Below are 17,849 nucleotides of genomic sequence, written 5' to 3'. Positions count from 1 at the left end.
ATTCCTGTGTATTTGAACAGGCAAATATTAACTTTTCCTTCATGATATTTAAGTCCTGACATTAGATAATCGTGTAGATGTTTTGAAATCACAGATGATAGGATTATTCTTTGAAAGGACAAACTCCTTCACTTCAATGTTATAACTATGTTAGTACAGATAAAACCTAGGTTGTATGTGCTAATGTACATGTATGTTTCAAGATGCTACCTTTGAAGATCGAGAGTAGAATAGGTCTTCAGCAACCCATGCGTGCCGTAAATGGCGAATATGCTTGTCGTAAGAGGGGACAAACGGGATCGGGTGGTCAAGCTTGCTGACTTGGTTGATGCATGTTATCGTATCCCAGTTGCGTGGATCGCTCATGATGTCAGTCACTGGATTATCTTGTCCAGACTCGATTATTTCCAGACCGCCGTCATGTTGCTGGAATATTGCTGAATGCGGCGTTAAACAACAAACAAACCAACAAACAAACAAACAAACTTCCTTTGAAGATAAAATAAAATGTCCCAAGAAGAATTAAATTTTTTCTTTTACATTTGTGAATAGTGTTACCCAAAATTTGCATGAATTTAAAACAGAAAACAGTTCATATGTAATCACAGCTTTGTTTCACATTCCTGAAACGGAAATGTACAGTTTTCTTTAGAAAGAGAGTGAACCCCATTTCATCCTTAGAGTTTACATGTTATTTGTCAGATCAATAGTGTCAATTAGTTTTGTTTCTACATGGCGTCCTGTGTCGTGATAAAGCTCTTTCTGTCCGATCCATTTTCTTTCTTGGTGAATACTTAATGGACGTGCCCCTCATCTCCGTAATATAGTCTGTAAAACGTTGAACGCTGATTGAAGGCTTGCCAAGTACATCTCTGAGTACAAGGGTGTTATAAGTCCATCTGTGTCATCTTTGCATGGGCTAATAGTTTCTTCTATTGTACGTCTGATCAATTCTACGTATTTTTTATCATATAAAAGAGAATAGTTGAATAATTATCCCTTTTCTCCCATTTTCTGTTTCACTCTTATTTTCAAAGAGAACCAGTGTACTGAGAGATCGGATCGATTTCCTGGATCAATTCCGACATTTATCAACATGTTTTTTTTAAATTTAAAAATACCGAAATTAATCAAATACTCTTAACTCGGAGTAGTTTAATTCATGTTTATTATTTTATGGTGTGATATAGCTGGAATTGTGCTGACTCAATATTCGCACATTTATTAACATGGGGAAACTCCAATATGCTTCTTTTGCCCAGTATTTTATTTTTTTTTTTACTTTAACTTCAGAATACACGAAAAAAAGTACGCTCTAGCTATGTTTTACTAAAATCAACAAAATATGTGTAGCGTTCTGATACTGACCCCTTGAGGGCCCCTGTGATCTGGACTGCGTGTCATTGTGCTCTGTCATATGGACAATTTCCCGGTCAGTAAAGCTCTCTCTAAAGTGTGTTGAAGTAGAACAATTGAAAAGTGAAGCTGGGTTACTAAAACGGAATGTAAGTATATATGTCCGGGTATTCTGGGTCAAGACGTGGATGTATGTGTAGGACAAACCATGTCTCCGAGAGATTACTAGAGTTTGTAAACCCTCATACGAGGGAACATGGGGGACGTTCCCGAATGTGTGGGTTTACAATCTCTAGTAATCTCGAGGAGCCTGCAGTCGTGAACTCGGTTCAATGAAACCGGTGACCTCAGCACGTGGGTTTCGCAACGGTGCGAAATCTGCACGTGCGTCTCGCAATGGCACGAAATCTGCACGTGCGTCTCGTAGGCTGAGACTATTACGCGTTTTGCTTTGACAGACGCTCATTCGTTGCACGGATCTGGAAAAGGACATTCTGAAAAGCAGAGCTGTTTATCAACATCTCTGTAACCTTGCGGTACACTCACTGGGCTACAGATATAAAGCTTGCGAGTTCGATCCTCGGGAATATAAAGAAAACATTTGACATTTGATTTTACATTTCAGTACATGTTACAATCTGAATGGAAGTTTTAATGATTGTAAGCCCTCCTTCGAGGTGTTACAATCGTTGTAATACCTTATACGAGGTGTTACCACAATTTCAAAAACTCCATATCGAGTTACACAAACAGCCAGTAGGTTTATATAACTAATCGAGAGGGGCACCTTGCAGCCAGGGTATGCTGAGACCAAGTTTACTGCTCCAGATCAGTCAGTCGGAGGTGACGGATCCGGGGATGGTGTATATAGTAGGACTTTTCGGGGACAGGCAACTTCTTTTTCAGTCACCGCTTCACGAAATGAAATTTTACCTGTTAAAGGAGGAGGCGTTTTTTTGTGTAATTATACACTATTTTCCGAACATTCAGCATGTCGAGTGAATTCATTTCGTGTATTTTGAGCATCCTGAGGACAGGTTATCAATGGGCGTCCCCTTAAGTGGGATGCTAATTTCGTTTGTTTGTTTGTTATGATTGCGTTAAGTTGAGTTTTCCTTGCTTTAAGAAGAGGTGGTACTTGCATGAAGTAGAGTGCTATGATTAGTTAAGTAGAGCATTCATTGCGTTACCTAGAGCGGAAATATTGTGTTAAACAGACATTATATTACAAATATTACGTTAAGTAGTGCTTTATGACTGCGTGTAAGTGGTACGTTATGACAGCGTTAAGTAGTGCTTATGACCGCGTTAAGTAGTGCTTATTGCCGCGTTAAGTAGTATTTTATGACCACGTTAAGTAATGCTCTAATTATGACTTTGGCACGTAATGCGTTATGACTTTATTAAGTAGCGTGCTTCAGACAGCTAGATATATCCAAATGGTTATTTATGCTCCGCCGTATGGATAGCATATTGAATATGGATTACCTCGCAAACATATTAGAGGTATTTGAGTTCTAATGTAGAACGGATGTAATCAGAGACAGGTATAACTTAGACGTAATTAGGAACACCAGACGAGCCTTGAATTGTATGAATGAAACACGTCCAGACCCTGTCAACAGTGTGCAAATGACCCACTAAGCTGGACGCTGTGTCGCAGAGAACAATTTGACCCAGTTATCAGTACTAATGAGGGTCCCGGTGGGAGGTACAGACGAACGTTCATTTTATAATTACGTGGAAGGCAAACATCGTTCTCAAACTCTTACAACCTTATGACTGACATTAAAACATCAATGATTAATCCTCACCTGTTTGTTTGTTTGTTTGTTTGTTTGTTTGTTTCTGTATGGAATTGTTGGTACTGGTAGCTTATACATGTCGTGTGAGGTGACGAACATTGACCGGATGGTCAGACCCCGATGACGTGGATATGTGTTCATGCCTTCACCCACATGTTTCTCACTTGTTTACAGGTTGCCGTGTTTGTATGTTGTTTTACGCCGCACTCAACAATATTCAAGCTATGTCATGGCGGCCTGTTAATAATCGAGTCTGGACCAGACAAACCAGTGGTTGATATTATGAATAACTACCCACGCCGTCGGGGAACGATGACACGTTATCAACCAAGTCATCTAGCCTGGCCACCCGATCAATTAGTAGAATGTTAGGACATGCATACGTGGAGGTATCTTGGGTTTAACGCCGCTTTAACAGTATTACAGTTATATCGCGGCGTGTCAGCTTAATGTGGGAGGAAAACCCGAAGTGATGCAGATCTCAGACGTTTACCGATTCGGTGAAACCCACTAGCACGGGTATGGTGCTGACAAACCTAGAAACATAATCGGGGCGAACCAGGATTCGAAACCACAATCAGAGGTTTCTGGCGTGCCCAAGGGAGGCAACTCTCCACAGCGAATCGCGGCGTCTTAGGGGTTCCGATCGCCGCGAATATTTCTGTCATCGACTGCGGCGTAAAATAATCAACTCTCACAGCATTTATGTTTATTAGATTGTCTTTCTCCGTAGAACCATGAGTACACGGGCTGATGAAGGTATGACTGCCGGCTTCAGTCTCCAGCTAGTGATGACGGGAGGCCTCGTGATGCCTGCCGGCATCCTCCACCACATCACGTCCATGAAGGAGCGGAGAGTACGAGATGATGACATATTTGTGTGCACGTACCCAAAGTCAGGTTAGATTCGTGTTCATGCAGAAAATGGAACTGTGAGTCATCTTGATTCGGTATGAACACACGTTGCCATTTAGAAAGTGGTCAAATGTAACAAATGTTATGTTTGGGATAACACTTTCTTAGTAAAGTACAGATTCTCGTCCTTTTGGGGGTTGAGTCCCGTCCGATCACCAGCACACAAAGTTAGCGATCTTACCCACTCAGCCACCGAGGCTTTCACAAAATGAAAGTCCGACAACTGGTAGTCTAGATCACGTACTTTGTGTACCCCTCTGACATGTGTAAATTGGCACGGCTCCCATGGCCGAAAGCTATGAATACACAATGCCATTTAGAAAGTGGTCAAATGTAACAAATGTTATATTTGGGATAACACTTTCTGTGTAAAGTAGAGATTCTCGTACTTTTTGGGGTTGAGTCCCGTCCGGGATTCGAACCCACACTGCAAGTGTGAGGCAACTAATCGCCAGCACACAAAGTCATAGATCTAACCCACTCAGCCACCGAGGCTTCCACAAAATGAAAGTCTGACAACTGGTAGTCTAGATCACGTACTTTGTTATCCCAAATATAACAGTTGTTACATTTGACCACTTTCTAAATGGCATTGTGTGTTCACAGCTTTCGGCCATGGGAGCCGTGCCAATTTACACATGTCAGGGGGGTACTCAAAGTACGTGATCTAGACTACCAGTTGTCGGACTTTCATTTTGTGGAAGCCTCGGTGGCTGAGTGGGTTAGATCGCTGACTTTGTGTGCTTGCGATTAGGTGCCTCACTCTGACAGTGTGGGTTTGAATCCCGGACGGGACTCAACCCAAAATAGTACGAGAATTTGTACTTTACTCAGAAAGTGTTATCCCAAATATAACCTGCTAAAATTATTATGATGCTCAACTTATAACTTATATATAATGCATTGTCTGCGATATGTTTCATGAATGCAATCAAAAATTGTATCACTTTATGCCAAATTCAAATTACGAATAAATTCGGTTATAGCAAAGGAACTCCGAAAAGAGTCGACGAAAGTTATGATGAACGCCTCGGATGCTTAGGGACCGACTTTGATATTCGAAGGGGATATACGTAGGGGGCAGGTATTTTGTATCGAGATTAGATATTTTTCAGCTAGAGCTACAAAACCAGACTATTTTTAAGTTAAAAACTATAAGCCTAACACCTTGCAACAATGTAAATTTTGTGCCAGGTAATTTTCTTTTTTTCAACAGTCTGGGCCACGGGTGGCCCAGTCGTCTAAGGCGCCGGGATTCGCTGTGCAGAGTTGCGTCACTTGGGCACGCAAGAAACCTATGGTTGTGGGTTCGAATCCTGGTTTGCCCCGATTATGTTTCTAGGTTTGTCAGCACCATACCCGTGCTCATGGGTTTCACCGAAGTGGTAAACGTCTGAGACCTGCATCACTTCGGGCTTTCCTCCCACATTAAGCTGACACGCCGTGATATAACTGGAATACTGTTAAAGCGTTGCAAACCCAACTCACACACTCACTTTTCAACAGTCTGAATCATTATTATCTTTTTCAGGAATATTTGGGGACAATATATTCCTACGATAAAATTCAAGAGAACGGCGTAAAACCTCATGCACTCATTTACGGACAGTCGTGATGTTGCTGGAATATTGTTGACTCAAGCGTAAAATTAACCATTAAACATTCAGTCACTCACCGCACATCTCTCCGTACAGGCACGCACTGGGTGTGGGAAATACTGAATATGGCCGTGGCAGGAAAATCTGAGTATGCCAAACACTGGCAGAATTCCTCCTTCTATGAGTCCAGGACGGAGGACGAACTTGACACCCTCCCTTCCCCCAGGATCATCTTCACCCATCTGACCCCGGAGTGAGTTGACCAGTGGCCGGCACATCATGACCACCCTGCTATACTTGTTTGTCATCAAAACAAAATATAGTTTCATGTTTATTTCAATATACACTGTCGGCAAAAGAAAGCATTCACTTAAAAATTGGAAAAGGCGACCATGCTTGTCGTAAAAGGTGACTATGCTTGTCGTAAAAGGCGACTAACGGGATCGGGTGGTCAGGCTCGCTGACTTGGTTGATGCAGGTCATCGATACCAATTGCGTGGATCGATGCTCATGATATCAATCACTGGATTGTCTGGTCCAGACTCGATTATTTTACAGACCGCCGTCATATAGCTGAAATATTGCTGAGTGCGGCGTTAAACAACAAACCAAAGGATTTAACCACAAAAATATATGCAAATAAGAGACCAGTTGTCGAAACGCTGCAAACTCCAAAAACACAACTGTGATACCTCTATAATGTTTTTTTGTTTGTTTTATTTTTTCATTTGATTAACCACCATCAAAAATGGGTGTATACTTCTTTTGCCCGACAGTCTATAAATATTTGTCACGGGAACACTTCACGGAACCTGGTAAAGTTCAACACTGAAATTGAAATCAAATATTTCGAGTCATGGCTAATGAGTACTGTCCCTCTTTATAAAACGCTCCCAACTGTAATCGTCCAGAAAATTGATTGTCCGGATTAACGAGGTTTCACTGTACCAAAGCTTCGGATTAGAGGATATCGGTACACACAGATTTACTGAACTGTAATCATAAATCACTGAATAATGAATAAATATATTGTAATTAATGTCAGCAGGCCACCTGATTACTATGCATAATTGCACTCACTCGTAAGAACTCACTCCCTCACTCACTCACAACTCACTCGCTGATTTAAAAATCATTCACACATACACACCTACACACCCACCCACTCACTCACTCACTCCCGCACTCACTCACTCACTCACTCACTCACTCACTCACTCACTCACTCACTCACTTACTCACTCACTCACTCACTCACTCTTGATTTCATTGAAAGCTTACTACCACAAGATATATGGAGCCGGAAGTGTCGTGTCGTCAACGTCCAGAGAAATCCGAAAGATTCCGTGGTGTCCTTCTTTGTTCAACACACCAATCAGAACTGGGTGGACAAGTCACGTGATCCGGCCTTCGTGGGTTCCTGGGATAATTATGTCGACGCCCACATCAAGGGAAACGGTACTGTCTAACACGTGATATGTTCATAGATAGAACAATGGTTCATTTCGTCTCGGATGTATTATGAATCAGATTGAAGATCCATCATAATAAGATTGTATTTTACAGTGCTTCTTATAGTTGTGATCAAATACATGATTTGAAGTTCAATTATGTTTAAAACAAATCCATTCTTAAATATAAAGAGTCAGTGGGGTAGCCCAGTGGTTAACGCGTTCACTCGTCACTCATACTTATGTATTTCCTCTCGGATGTATTTCCTCTACGCATGCACGTGTGTGTGTTTGTGTGTGTGTGTGTGTGTGTGTGTGGGTGTGGGTGTGTGTTGTACTAGTCCGGACTGATGCCGATTTATAGTGCTAGCTCACAGAGATACCATGCTGCATTTCAACATGAATACCCCACTTAGACACAGTATACTGACTCCGAGCCGACCAGTCCTTGTTTTAGCCTCTTAATGCAGAGCGCCAGACAGGGTAACAACAAGTACCATCTTTTAACGTCTTTTGGTATGACGCGGCCGGGGATCGAACCCCGGACCTTCCGCTCTCCGGGTGGACGCTCTACCACTAGACCACGGAGGCGGTCTCTCGGATGTTTATGAATCAGAATGACAATCCTTCATTATAATATTGTATTCATACAGTTGATATTGTATGTGATTCTAATTCAAGCTAAAAGTATGTTTAAAACAAATCCATTCTTAAATATAAAAGTGGCGGTGGTGTAGCCTAGTGGTTAACGCGCTCGCTCGTCACGCCGAAGACCCGAGTTCGATTCTCCACGTTGGTACAATGTGTGAAGCCCATTTCTATATGATATTGCTGGAATATTGCTAACAGCGGCGTAAAACCATACACACTCACTCACTTAAATATAAAAATAACTGCTCCACTTGATTATCCCCCGAAATAGATTCCATTTGGCGTTAAGTGCAAAATGGCTGTGAAAACTATATGCATGGAGCATTGAAAATCAGTGATGGCAGCGGGTGCTAGCGAACAGTATGGACATGCAAAGAATTACTGCCGACAGCAATTTAATTTCGCTTACATCCCAAATATATCACCGCCTATGTGGTCTAGTGGTAGAGCGTCCGTCCGAAGAGCGGAACGTCCGGGGTTCGATCCCTGGCCGCGTCATACCAAAAGACGTTATAAGATGGTACTTCTTGTTACCCTGTCTGGCGCTCGGCATTAAGGGGCTAAAACAAGGACTGGTCGGCCCGGAGTCAGTATACTGTGTCTGAGTGGGGTATTCATGTTAAACTGCGGCATGGTATCTCAGTGAGCTAGCACCATAAATCGGCATCAGTCCGAACTAGTACAAGCAGCCACACTAACACACACACGTACATGCACGTCGCTATATAAGTGCAATAATCTTGGACGCGACGTTAAACCCCATTTCACCTCACCTCACCAAATATATCAATTCTAAAACCACGTGGTTCAAATGAATGCTGCCACCATACGTTGTGTTTATCAATGCTGACGTCACAAGTGCTTTATATCAATGCTGGCATCAAGTGATTTATAGCAATTCTGGCATTAAGCGGTATATATCAATGCTGACGTCACAAGTGCTTTGTGTCAATGCTGGCATCAAGTGGTTTATAGCAATTCTGGCATTTAGTGGTTTATATCAATGCTGACGTCACAGGTGCTTTGTGTCAATGCTGGCATCAAGTGGTTTATAGCAATTCTGGCATTAAGTGGTTTATATCAATGCTGATGTCACAAGAGCTTTGTGTCAATTCTGGCATCAAGTGGTTTATATTAATGCTGACATCAAGTGGTGTATATCAAAGCAGACATCACAGTATGTATGTCAGTGTTAGTGTCACATGATTTATCAATGCTGACATCTCTTGTGTATCGATGCTGACAATTTCAGTGCCATTTGATTCTGTGATGGAACACAGTCTTCGCTGGAACAGATTTCCACAAGAACACCCAGATGTTCCATTCCTACAAGTACATTTTGAAGATCTCAAGCAGGTGAGAACATTGCCACATAGTCTGTAAACGTCGCATTGACAACATCACAGCTACACAGCGGCAACAAATCAAAATAAAATAGGTGTCTGAGAGTGTGGGTTCGAATCCAGGATTGGACTCCACCAAAAATGTGTCAGAATTTGTACGTAACTAAGAAAGTGTAATCCCAAATATAAAATATGTTACAATTGAATCCTTTCCACAAGGCATTGTCTATTCAAATAGCTGAGCATCACTGATTAAATACATATACAAAATAACCCTAATAGTAAATGTAAAACATACCTGACGACAATTAGAAAGACAAAAATACCATGTTATTTATACACATATTTACATTTTATTACACAGGCCAACTTCTTTGACAAATTGTAAAATCATTCTTCCATGGGTAAAATAATCTTTGCTGCACTCTTTGCTCTCTAAAGTCCCTATAAGCAAAGTCAAGCAAAACACCCATCAACCCCTGTGGGAGTTTAGGGTTGGGATAGTTCCCTTGTAGGGATGATTGTTCTCTGAGCCAACTATAAGGGGGGTCGGGTGCATTCTAACTTTGTCTAGCCCTGACTTGATTAGATAATGTTCACAGGAATAATTTCTTTTTTTTTACAGTTCATCTCTTTTTTTCTTTTCACTGTATGAAATGACCCTTTGTGTTGCAATGATTTATATTATTTATTTCCCTGTCCTTTTTTTAGGACGCTGTGCGGGAGGTCCAGCGCCTGGCAGAATTCATCAATCGCCCTCTCTCTGCTGATGTGTATGAACAAATAGCTGATGCATGCAGTTTTTCAAAGCTAAAATACGCCTCTGAAAACATCAAAGACCAAACGTTCCACAACCGATGGAGGGAAGGGTCATGCGGCTACTTCAGAAAAGGTACGGAATAACTGGGTCAACATACTTTTATTACACATTTCAGTGCCAATTTTCCCATCATTTTCGGCACCTAGATTTTCAACACATGCTTGTAACTGTTTCTGTTAAGCATTAAGCACAAAGTGGTTTTTTCACCTGCCTACCCATGGTCTAAAATAAGGCATTCAACATTTACTTCATAATGTTTTGAAACACACACATGTTCATTTCGTTGGAGATCTATCATTCTCTATTCTCTTTGTGTCTATGCAAAGCCGTTACACATTTTAGTATTTCGCTAAGTAATATATTCTACATTATTTTAATTATTATTTTATACCTGGCCTAACTTGCACAAAGCCGTTCTAGAGGGTTCAGCATCCTTTTGGTACGCTGGATGCGATCTTAGAGAGTGCCAACACCCGTTTTGGTACGCTGGATGCGATCTTAGAGAGTGCCAACACCCTTTTGGTACGCTGGATGCGATCTTAGAGAATATTTCAATGTTGTAATTTGGTTTTCGTCTTTTTTCAAGCAAAGAGTGAGAACTCCATATAAGTAACCTTAAGTTTATGAGCTCACATGGTCATGCATTATATATATATGAAAACCCCACTTGCACTAGTTATTTACTTTAATATGACTCAAGAGTTCTTAAATTGGATGCAAAGAAAAATTATTTAAGTGGCATGCCGGATACTGAGAGTTCGGAATTGGCACCTTCATTTTAGCGCTGCGACAATCGTAAGTCTATGTTAGAGCATGGGAGTTACGATCGTCTTAAAACTGAGACCGCTTTATGCAAGTAGATCCTGATGCATACTATAGACCGAGTTCTGTCTTCAGGAGAAACGGGTGACTGGAAGAACTGGTTTACTGTTGCGCAGAGTGAAAGGTTCGACATGGTCTACCAGCAGTTGTACAATCACCCATTTCCTTATTGAAGCGATTCTACAATCCGGAGACAACCATGTGTATCAGATGTTGAAATTCATGTTACCATGGATAGAGTCCAGATTTGTCTCACCTACAGACTAATAACATTTTGTCATATTGACTAGTCAACATGTTTATAGGCCACGAAACAACGTGTTTCTGGTTTCATGACTGACCCTGATTTGGAGCCCGGACCCGGAACCTTTTTCTTCCTCACCGACACTAAAGTTTAATTTTTTTCCCGTTTTCTCGCTGGTACCATAGGGTTTTCGTATTTTATGCCACAGCGTTCATTTGTTGAGCTTCACTATAGATAAACCAGTCATTAACTTTAACATTACGCCACTTTATGGGCATTTAAAAAAGGGGTTTTACTGAACGACTGCATGCTTTTGGGGGGTTTTCAAAGAAAGAAATGTTAAAACAAAATGAAAAATCCGACCAACCTGCCCTATAGACTGAGATGGGAAACACACATTAATATTTTTACCCTAGACATGTATGTTCATTGACGAATCAGATGTTTGTAGCTTCTTGGTGGAGTACTTTTGAAAGAAATTAAATATAACAAAATAGAATAAATGTTTAGCATTGAAGAGTTGTTTTATTAATCGAGTAAGTGATATTGAAGCCCCGTGAGGACACAGGCTAAAACATTTCCTCAGCACTCTATTGCTTGTAAGAGGCAATAAAATTGGATCAGTAGTCAGGTGACTTGGCTGGTAATCCGTTTGATATATCGTTCCAAGTGGTTTGTTTGTTTGTTGTTTAACGTCGCACTAAGCAATATTCCGGTTTTTGACGGTGGAGAAATAATGACCCTATAGACGCTCCCAATAGTAATCGTCCGGAAAGTTGATTGTCCGGATAAACGATGTTTCAGTGTATCAAAGCTATGTATTCTACCATGACATTGAAACTGCAATATTATTGTATTCCATATCAGAACAACAGCTTGACAAACATTATGAAATCAATTTAGAACACACACACACACACACACACACACACACACACACACACACACACCACGCACTAAACACTAATCACTGTGTGAGGGATACACACTCGGGCGGCACGGGTGGCCCAGTCGTCTAAGGCGCCGCGATTCGCTGTGCAGAGTTGCGTCCCTTGGGGAGGCCAGAATCCTATGAGTGTGGGTTAGAAACCCGAATATGTTTCTAGGTTTGTCAGCACCATATTCGTACTCGTGGGTTTCACCTGCATCACTTCGGGCTTTCCTTCCACATTGAGCTGACACGCCCTGATATAACTGTAATACTGTTAAAAGCGGCGTTAAACCCAACTCACTCACTCACTCACTCACGCTACACAATCATTGGTCACAGAAATAAGCAGTTGCTCTCGTTTCGTTGTCTGACAGCTAAAAACGGAGGTGAGGGCCATACCCAGGGTGTTTTCCGGTAGTAATGGGTGTGCCAGTGGGCTCAATCCAACAATACACCCCCAGGTTAATATTGAACATGACTACAGATCGAGATTGTCCTCTGGATTCGTGCAATATGAGAGCTATGAGACTTTATGTACTTTTTCAAACAGGGGAGACGTAACGCTGCTTATATCAAGGGCGTGTAGTTTGAGATCGTGCGAACCCGGGGAATGGATCCAGAGGCTAGAATAGGTTTTCCGAAAAGCGAACCCTGGAGATATGGAAGATGTTGAAGTGAAGGATGCTTTGGTTCTTGATGACAGGTGTCAGCTTTAAAAACGATTTCTTTACCATCTCGATTCGGAAATTTCACCTCAGCAAAAGACAACCGACAGAGAACACAAATATACCCTTGACAGTACAACCCTTTTGGTTGTAAATGCCATGACGCTTAGACACTACAGGATGTATAAAATATGCACAATTTAGTCAACGTGCGGCTTTATGCTTTTGCATTCGGAACTCCCCGATTATATTCGTTTTCGAAATATTACAAGCCGAGACGCTGACTGGGTGATGTAAAAGTTTACCTGATTGGTCTTCCTATGGGGATGCCGCCGTCATATACACTACTACTGCCTAGAAGTTCATTCCCCTTACACGCATAGGCAACGCGTTACGCAACCAGTGTGCATCGGGTTGGTCACGCGTGTGATACCCGTGTGCAACGCGTTGCACACGGGATGCACCCCGTCCGCCACTCGTGTGCAACGCGTGACACACTCATTAGAGGGGGGACAAACTTTTGACCAAAGGAGGACCCGTGTTAAGCTGAACCTGGAGGTGGTAACAAGGAGAGAAAATTTTGTTATCCTGACGAAAAATGATAATACACATGTATTCGCTAATGTCTCCTTTCTTTATGTGATTTTGTGGGAATAACATGAATACTGTTGTGTTTAAATAGATCTGTCTTGTTTTATACGACCATTGCTTCTAAATCCGATGGTGTTAAGAGAATACATGGTCCTGGAACATGTTATTGCAATTCAAATGCTTTTATTGTGATTTGACATTAACAGTCTGCAGTACGACTTTCAGTGATAATATGTATGAGGTTTGGCGGCGCATTGTTTTTATTGGACCCTAATTACTTTATGATGACTTGGACTCTTTACCTCAGCTACATAGCCGTGAGGCTGGAAAAGAGCAGCATGTAATTAATGAGGGTGGGTTATATCATTGAGGATACACTTGAGGGAGAGAATACTAATTACCGTACTACAGGAAGAGACCTGTAGACGTAAGCGCGGGGTTGTGTTTTAGCTGGCCGTTCGATAATGGCCGCCAGGAGAAGTGAGCTTTGACTGCGTCATCTAAAATAAATAATAAGATACAGCAGTGTTATTTTCACGGGTCTGTTGAATAAACTCCCAGCGCTACGGTGAATGTATCTTCTACTTGATCCTTGATACATCATTTTGGCATTCACAATATATAGTATTTCAACGTACAAAGGAGCACTGATCTAAAGCAATTCCGCGGGAGTAGTTGTTACCTGTGCATTACTGTATTTTCCCAGTGAGTACCCGGATGATATAGCAGAAATCTAGACTTGTTCGCGACCTGTGCTCGCCATTCGTAAGCGCATTTTTATTGAAAGTAGAAGGACGTATGGTCACATTGATCAACAAAAATGAAATACAGTTTTGGAAATGTAGGTATATTTGTGGGGAGCATCGGTAATGGTGATGCAGTTTTGGTAAGTCATTTGCTTGGTAATGGTGCGATCTTTGTGTACACTATTTTGACTTGCAACACAAAGTAAATATTTCATCTGAACATTGCTTATTTTACCGTGTGTATATGTTTACATTCAAAATATAAACAGATTTCACTAAGGAAATTTATTAAACGCCTAAATATTCAGTTTATTTTACAAATTAACTGAAAAATATGTCCATCTTTATTAATATGATAACGAATTCCAAATATTTGTTTATGTTTAATATCATCACCAAGTACAGCTCTGTATTGTTTGGCTTCTTTTCTTAGCATAATTAATATATTGTGATGTGTTTAAGCTCTTTTGATCGTCTTTATCATTTTTAGTCAGTCGGTTAAATAAATGAATTGATTTTTCATTTAATTTATAAAATGACTGAAATATTTAGATATTTAATAAATTGCCTGAGTGAATCATATTTTACACATTGACTGTAACATATACACGCTTACAAAATAAAATACTTGTGAAAACAGAGTCTATCGCGCATCGAAAAACTTCCCAACCAAACGGAAAGGAACAAGAATGATTCTGTTCAAAGCTGCAGCGATTGAATGAAAACAAAATGCAAATATCATTATTACAACCTACCAAAGTTATAATGTATCCGGGAATATCAACATAAAGGAACAATATCCATTGCGTCTGCAGCTGTACAAAAATACTTATTCGATGTCAAATGTCTATATGAGAATCAAATACTTTAATAATAATTATTTGGGAACAATATTTGGAATATATATGAAATATATTAAAATATTGAAATATATCGTTTTTAAACGTTATTTAAATGTATCGAATATTATAACCCGTGTTTGTTTCTTAACTGATCACTTAGTTTGTTTCAATTGTTTCACATAGGTGCCAAGTTAGCTGAGAAAGCCCACGTGACAACTATTTTTATAATGTCCACGGTTCTGAAAAACATACATTGAGTTAGATAACAATGAACAACCAGTCAGTGTATTATCGGTTACCCTTTGAACAAAGTATGTTGTTTTTACATCTGTACTTCACGCCATGATATGAGTGTATTCCCTAGGTTTAGTAAACCTACCTTCACATGTAAACACTTACTTTTGACATATCCACTGTGCAAGATAACAGTAATTAATCAATCAACGTATTTCCTGTTGATCCTTTGATGTCTGGGAATGATCAGTTGATTTGCAAAAAAAGTAAAGCAACTGACCATACATCTCTTGCTGGGCTGCCGCGCGCATATCACATAATTCACATTCCACCTCACTTCAAACCTGGATTTAGATTGAATAATTACCCCAGGTACAAGAAAGACCAAATTTGAACCTTTATAATCTGAGTGCTGCTACAACTAAGTATACATGCTATAAATTCATTAACTGAGCAGCAAGTGAATAACGTTAAATATACAAGTGTAGGGTTATACACCCCCCCCCCCCCCCCCCCCCCCCGGCCCAATCGTTTCCATATTATTGAATATTCTTTTATCACCCACTCCCACCCAGCCAAACCCCAAACCCCTTAACTTTATTAGAATAGCCTGTAAACTTATATATATATATATATTTTTTTTTTTTTTTTTTTTTGGGGGGGGGGGGGGGGGGGGTGCACTTCTTTATTTAATCATAACGCTTTTTTACCCTAATAGTGAGTGCTTCCCCGTGTGCAAGATAGGCATGAGTCGGAAAGCGCACGTTAAATCTCCGAGGTACCTATCTACCAGAACTTTATTTGCTGTTCTGGTCATACATAAATATATGTAAGTTACGTACATGGGGAGGCTAGATTATTTACAGCTAACAGCAATATAGTGCAAATATTATGTCCAATAAAAGAAAACGTTGATAGATCTATAACACACTTTTTGTACTATTAAACAAACTGTGGACTTTTAAGACATTTTCGCTTATTGTAATAACATCTAGCTAACAAATCATGTCTATCTCTGAAACCCACATGCATAGTTGCTGTCAAACCTAAAAAACATATTCAGGGAGGTCCGTTTTGACTTGCCAAGCACCTTAAGTTGAGTTTATTTTTCAACTGTCAAAAGCGATTGTCCCTTCAATACTGGAAGCTGTTTCTCGGACTGTTATGAGTTATGATGTATTTTATGATATTACTGGGGAATGTTCAAATTAGTTACTGTCATTTAATCCAACGTTCTAACTGTCAACTGTCTCAACAGGACCATAGGTTTGGTTATATATCTCCTCCCTGTCTCTATGTCTTAAGTTGTTAATCGGTAACTGCGGTCCAAATGTATCAACTTATTCATCTATTGTTGCAAACGTGACTGATTTAAACATATCTAATTGATCATGAACTACTCAGTCAGTCAAGCACCTGTATCAGAAATGTAAAACCAGCCATGTTTCATGTAGTCCCAATATCACTGAAAAATGCCGATGAAACGTGACATATAAATTTACTCACAGACAATATATTTTTTCGTGAGAGTGAAGCACAATTTTATTAAAGTTCATGAAAATGTCCCCGTTTGGGAGATGTCACATATAAACAAGGATTCGAACTAAGTTTGATCGTCTTTGACACTGAGGTTTATCCCCACTTTGCCAGCAAACTGCAGAATATTAACAGTGAGTGAGTGAGCATCGTTTCTATGTTTATACAAGAAAAGATGTTATGCCAAAAACGCTCACAGTAGTTAGTGAGTAAACTCACGACCTGTCATGACCTGGTTGAGTGACTCCCTCCAATCAACGTGAAAGGATTACCCACAGGGAAAGAAAGGATTAAAGTCACCCATAAATATTATCCTAACGTAGTACTCCAACTTCTAAATGCCTCTCAAAGAAGGATGAAAATCCTAAAGATATCCTATCTACGTGGTATAGGTACTCACAACCTCTAATAATAAACTGTTACGTTTGGTATCCCCAGCAATACTCACTATGGTCATTGGGCAAATGTAAAAATCACAAACCCTAACGAAATTCTGTCTACATGGTCACACCCGGTGATTGTGAAGATCTCAAATTCTATCAACAGTCAGACAGCATGGCTGTTCATATTCATTTACAACATCCTCTTATAATTAGTATAAAAGTGTCCCACACAAAACCTTCTTTTATTTATTCTTTCTAAATACAAAACAGAAAGTGGGGTGTGGGGAAATGGGACATATTCCTACGTGAAATAATGAGACATTAGTAGTGGTGACGGCTATATCATAATTGTACTGTCTAAAGCATAAATTTGGCGAACGAAAAACGTTATATTTGCAATCAAATGGAATGACTCGTGTGGGCAAATGAAAATGTTCGCAATCCACAAACAATCATTGTATTAATGGCGAACATTTACCAACCCGCGACAATCGTGTCAACACGGGGGTTCCCCTAGCAATTAACTCGCATCTAAATTCACTACTGTTCTACTGTCGGCTAGCCACAATGGCTAGACGGGACCCTAGTGGAATGGTTCATGCCATAAAAGTCAAACAACCGAACACTAATTAAGACGGGCCGACCTTATATTTACGGTCTGGTGAACACAGCTCAATGGCCGCTCATTAACTCAAATTTCACATCTCACTGTTTTGTTTTATCTCACTATTCATTTGATAATTTTGTCAACTTCAACTTGAACCCGGTCCCGTGTTACAAGCGTGGCACACGCGTTCTCAACGCGTGTTAGGGGAATGAACTTTTAGGCAGTAGTGTAGCTGGAATCAGAGACCATATAATAGATCTCTGCTGGAATATTGCTGAGTGCAGGGTTAAACAAACAAACAAATCCTAA

The 17,849-nt window shown here is 40.3% G+C and overlaps 1 protein-coding gene across 1 annotated transcript; it reads left to right on the top strand.

Annotated features, from left to right (window-relative positions):
• Positions 1-1,414: 1,414 nt before the first annotated feature.
• LOC139445726 (sulfotransferase 1B1-like) lies at positions 1,415-11,524 on the top strand. The gene is made up of 7 exons (XM_071226931.1): positions 1,415-1,505; positions 3,895-4,061; positions 5,771-5,927; positions 6,951-7,132; positions 9,029-9,132; positions 9,831-10,011; positions 10,837-11,524. The coding sequence occupies exons 2-7, from the start codon at positions 3,899-3,901 to the stop codon at positions 10,932-10,934; spliced, it is 885 nt and encodes a 294-aa protein (XP_071083032.1). The 5' UTR covers positions 1,415-1,505; positions 3,895-3,898; the 3' UTR covers positions 10,935-11,524.
• Positions 11,525-17,849: the final 6,325 nt, after the last annotated feature.

The sequence above is a fragment of the Haliotis cracherodii genome, unplaced genomic scaffold, assembly GCF_022045235.1.
Source record: "Haliotis cracherodii isolate W230 unplaced genomic scaffold, xgHalCrac1.p SCAF_6, whole genome shotgun sequence".
Lineage (NCBI taxonomy): Eukaryota > Metazoa > Mollusca > Gastropoda > Lepetellida > Haliotidae > Haliotis > Haliotis cracherodii.
This window is presented reverse-complemented; position numbering and strand designations above follow the sequence as displayed.

Coding starts and splice junctions, on each gene's coding strand:
- LOC139445726 (XM_071226931.1), top strand. CDS start 3,899: ATGAGTACACGGGCTGATGAAGGTATGACTGCCGGCTTCAGTCTCCAG. Junction 4,062..5,770: donor GTGCACGTACCCAAAGTCAG/GTTAGATTCGTG, acceptor CTCTCCGTACAG/GCACGCACTGGGTGTGGGAA. Junction 7,133..9,028: donor CGCCCACATCAAGGGAAACG/GTACTGTCTAAC, acceptor TGACAATTTCAG/TGCCATTTGATTCTGTGATG.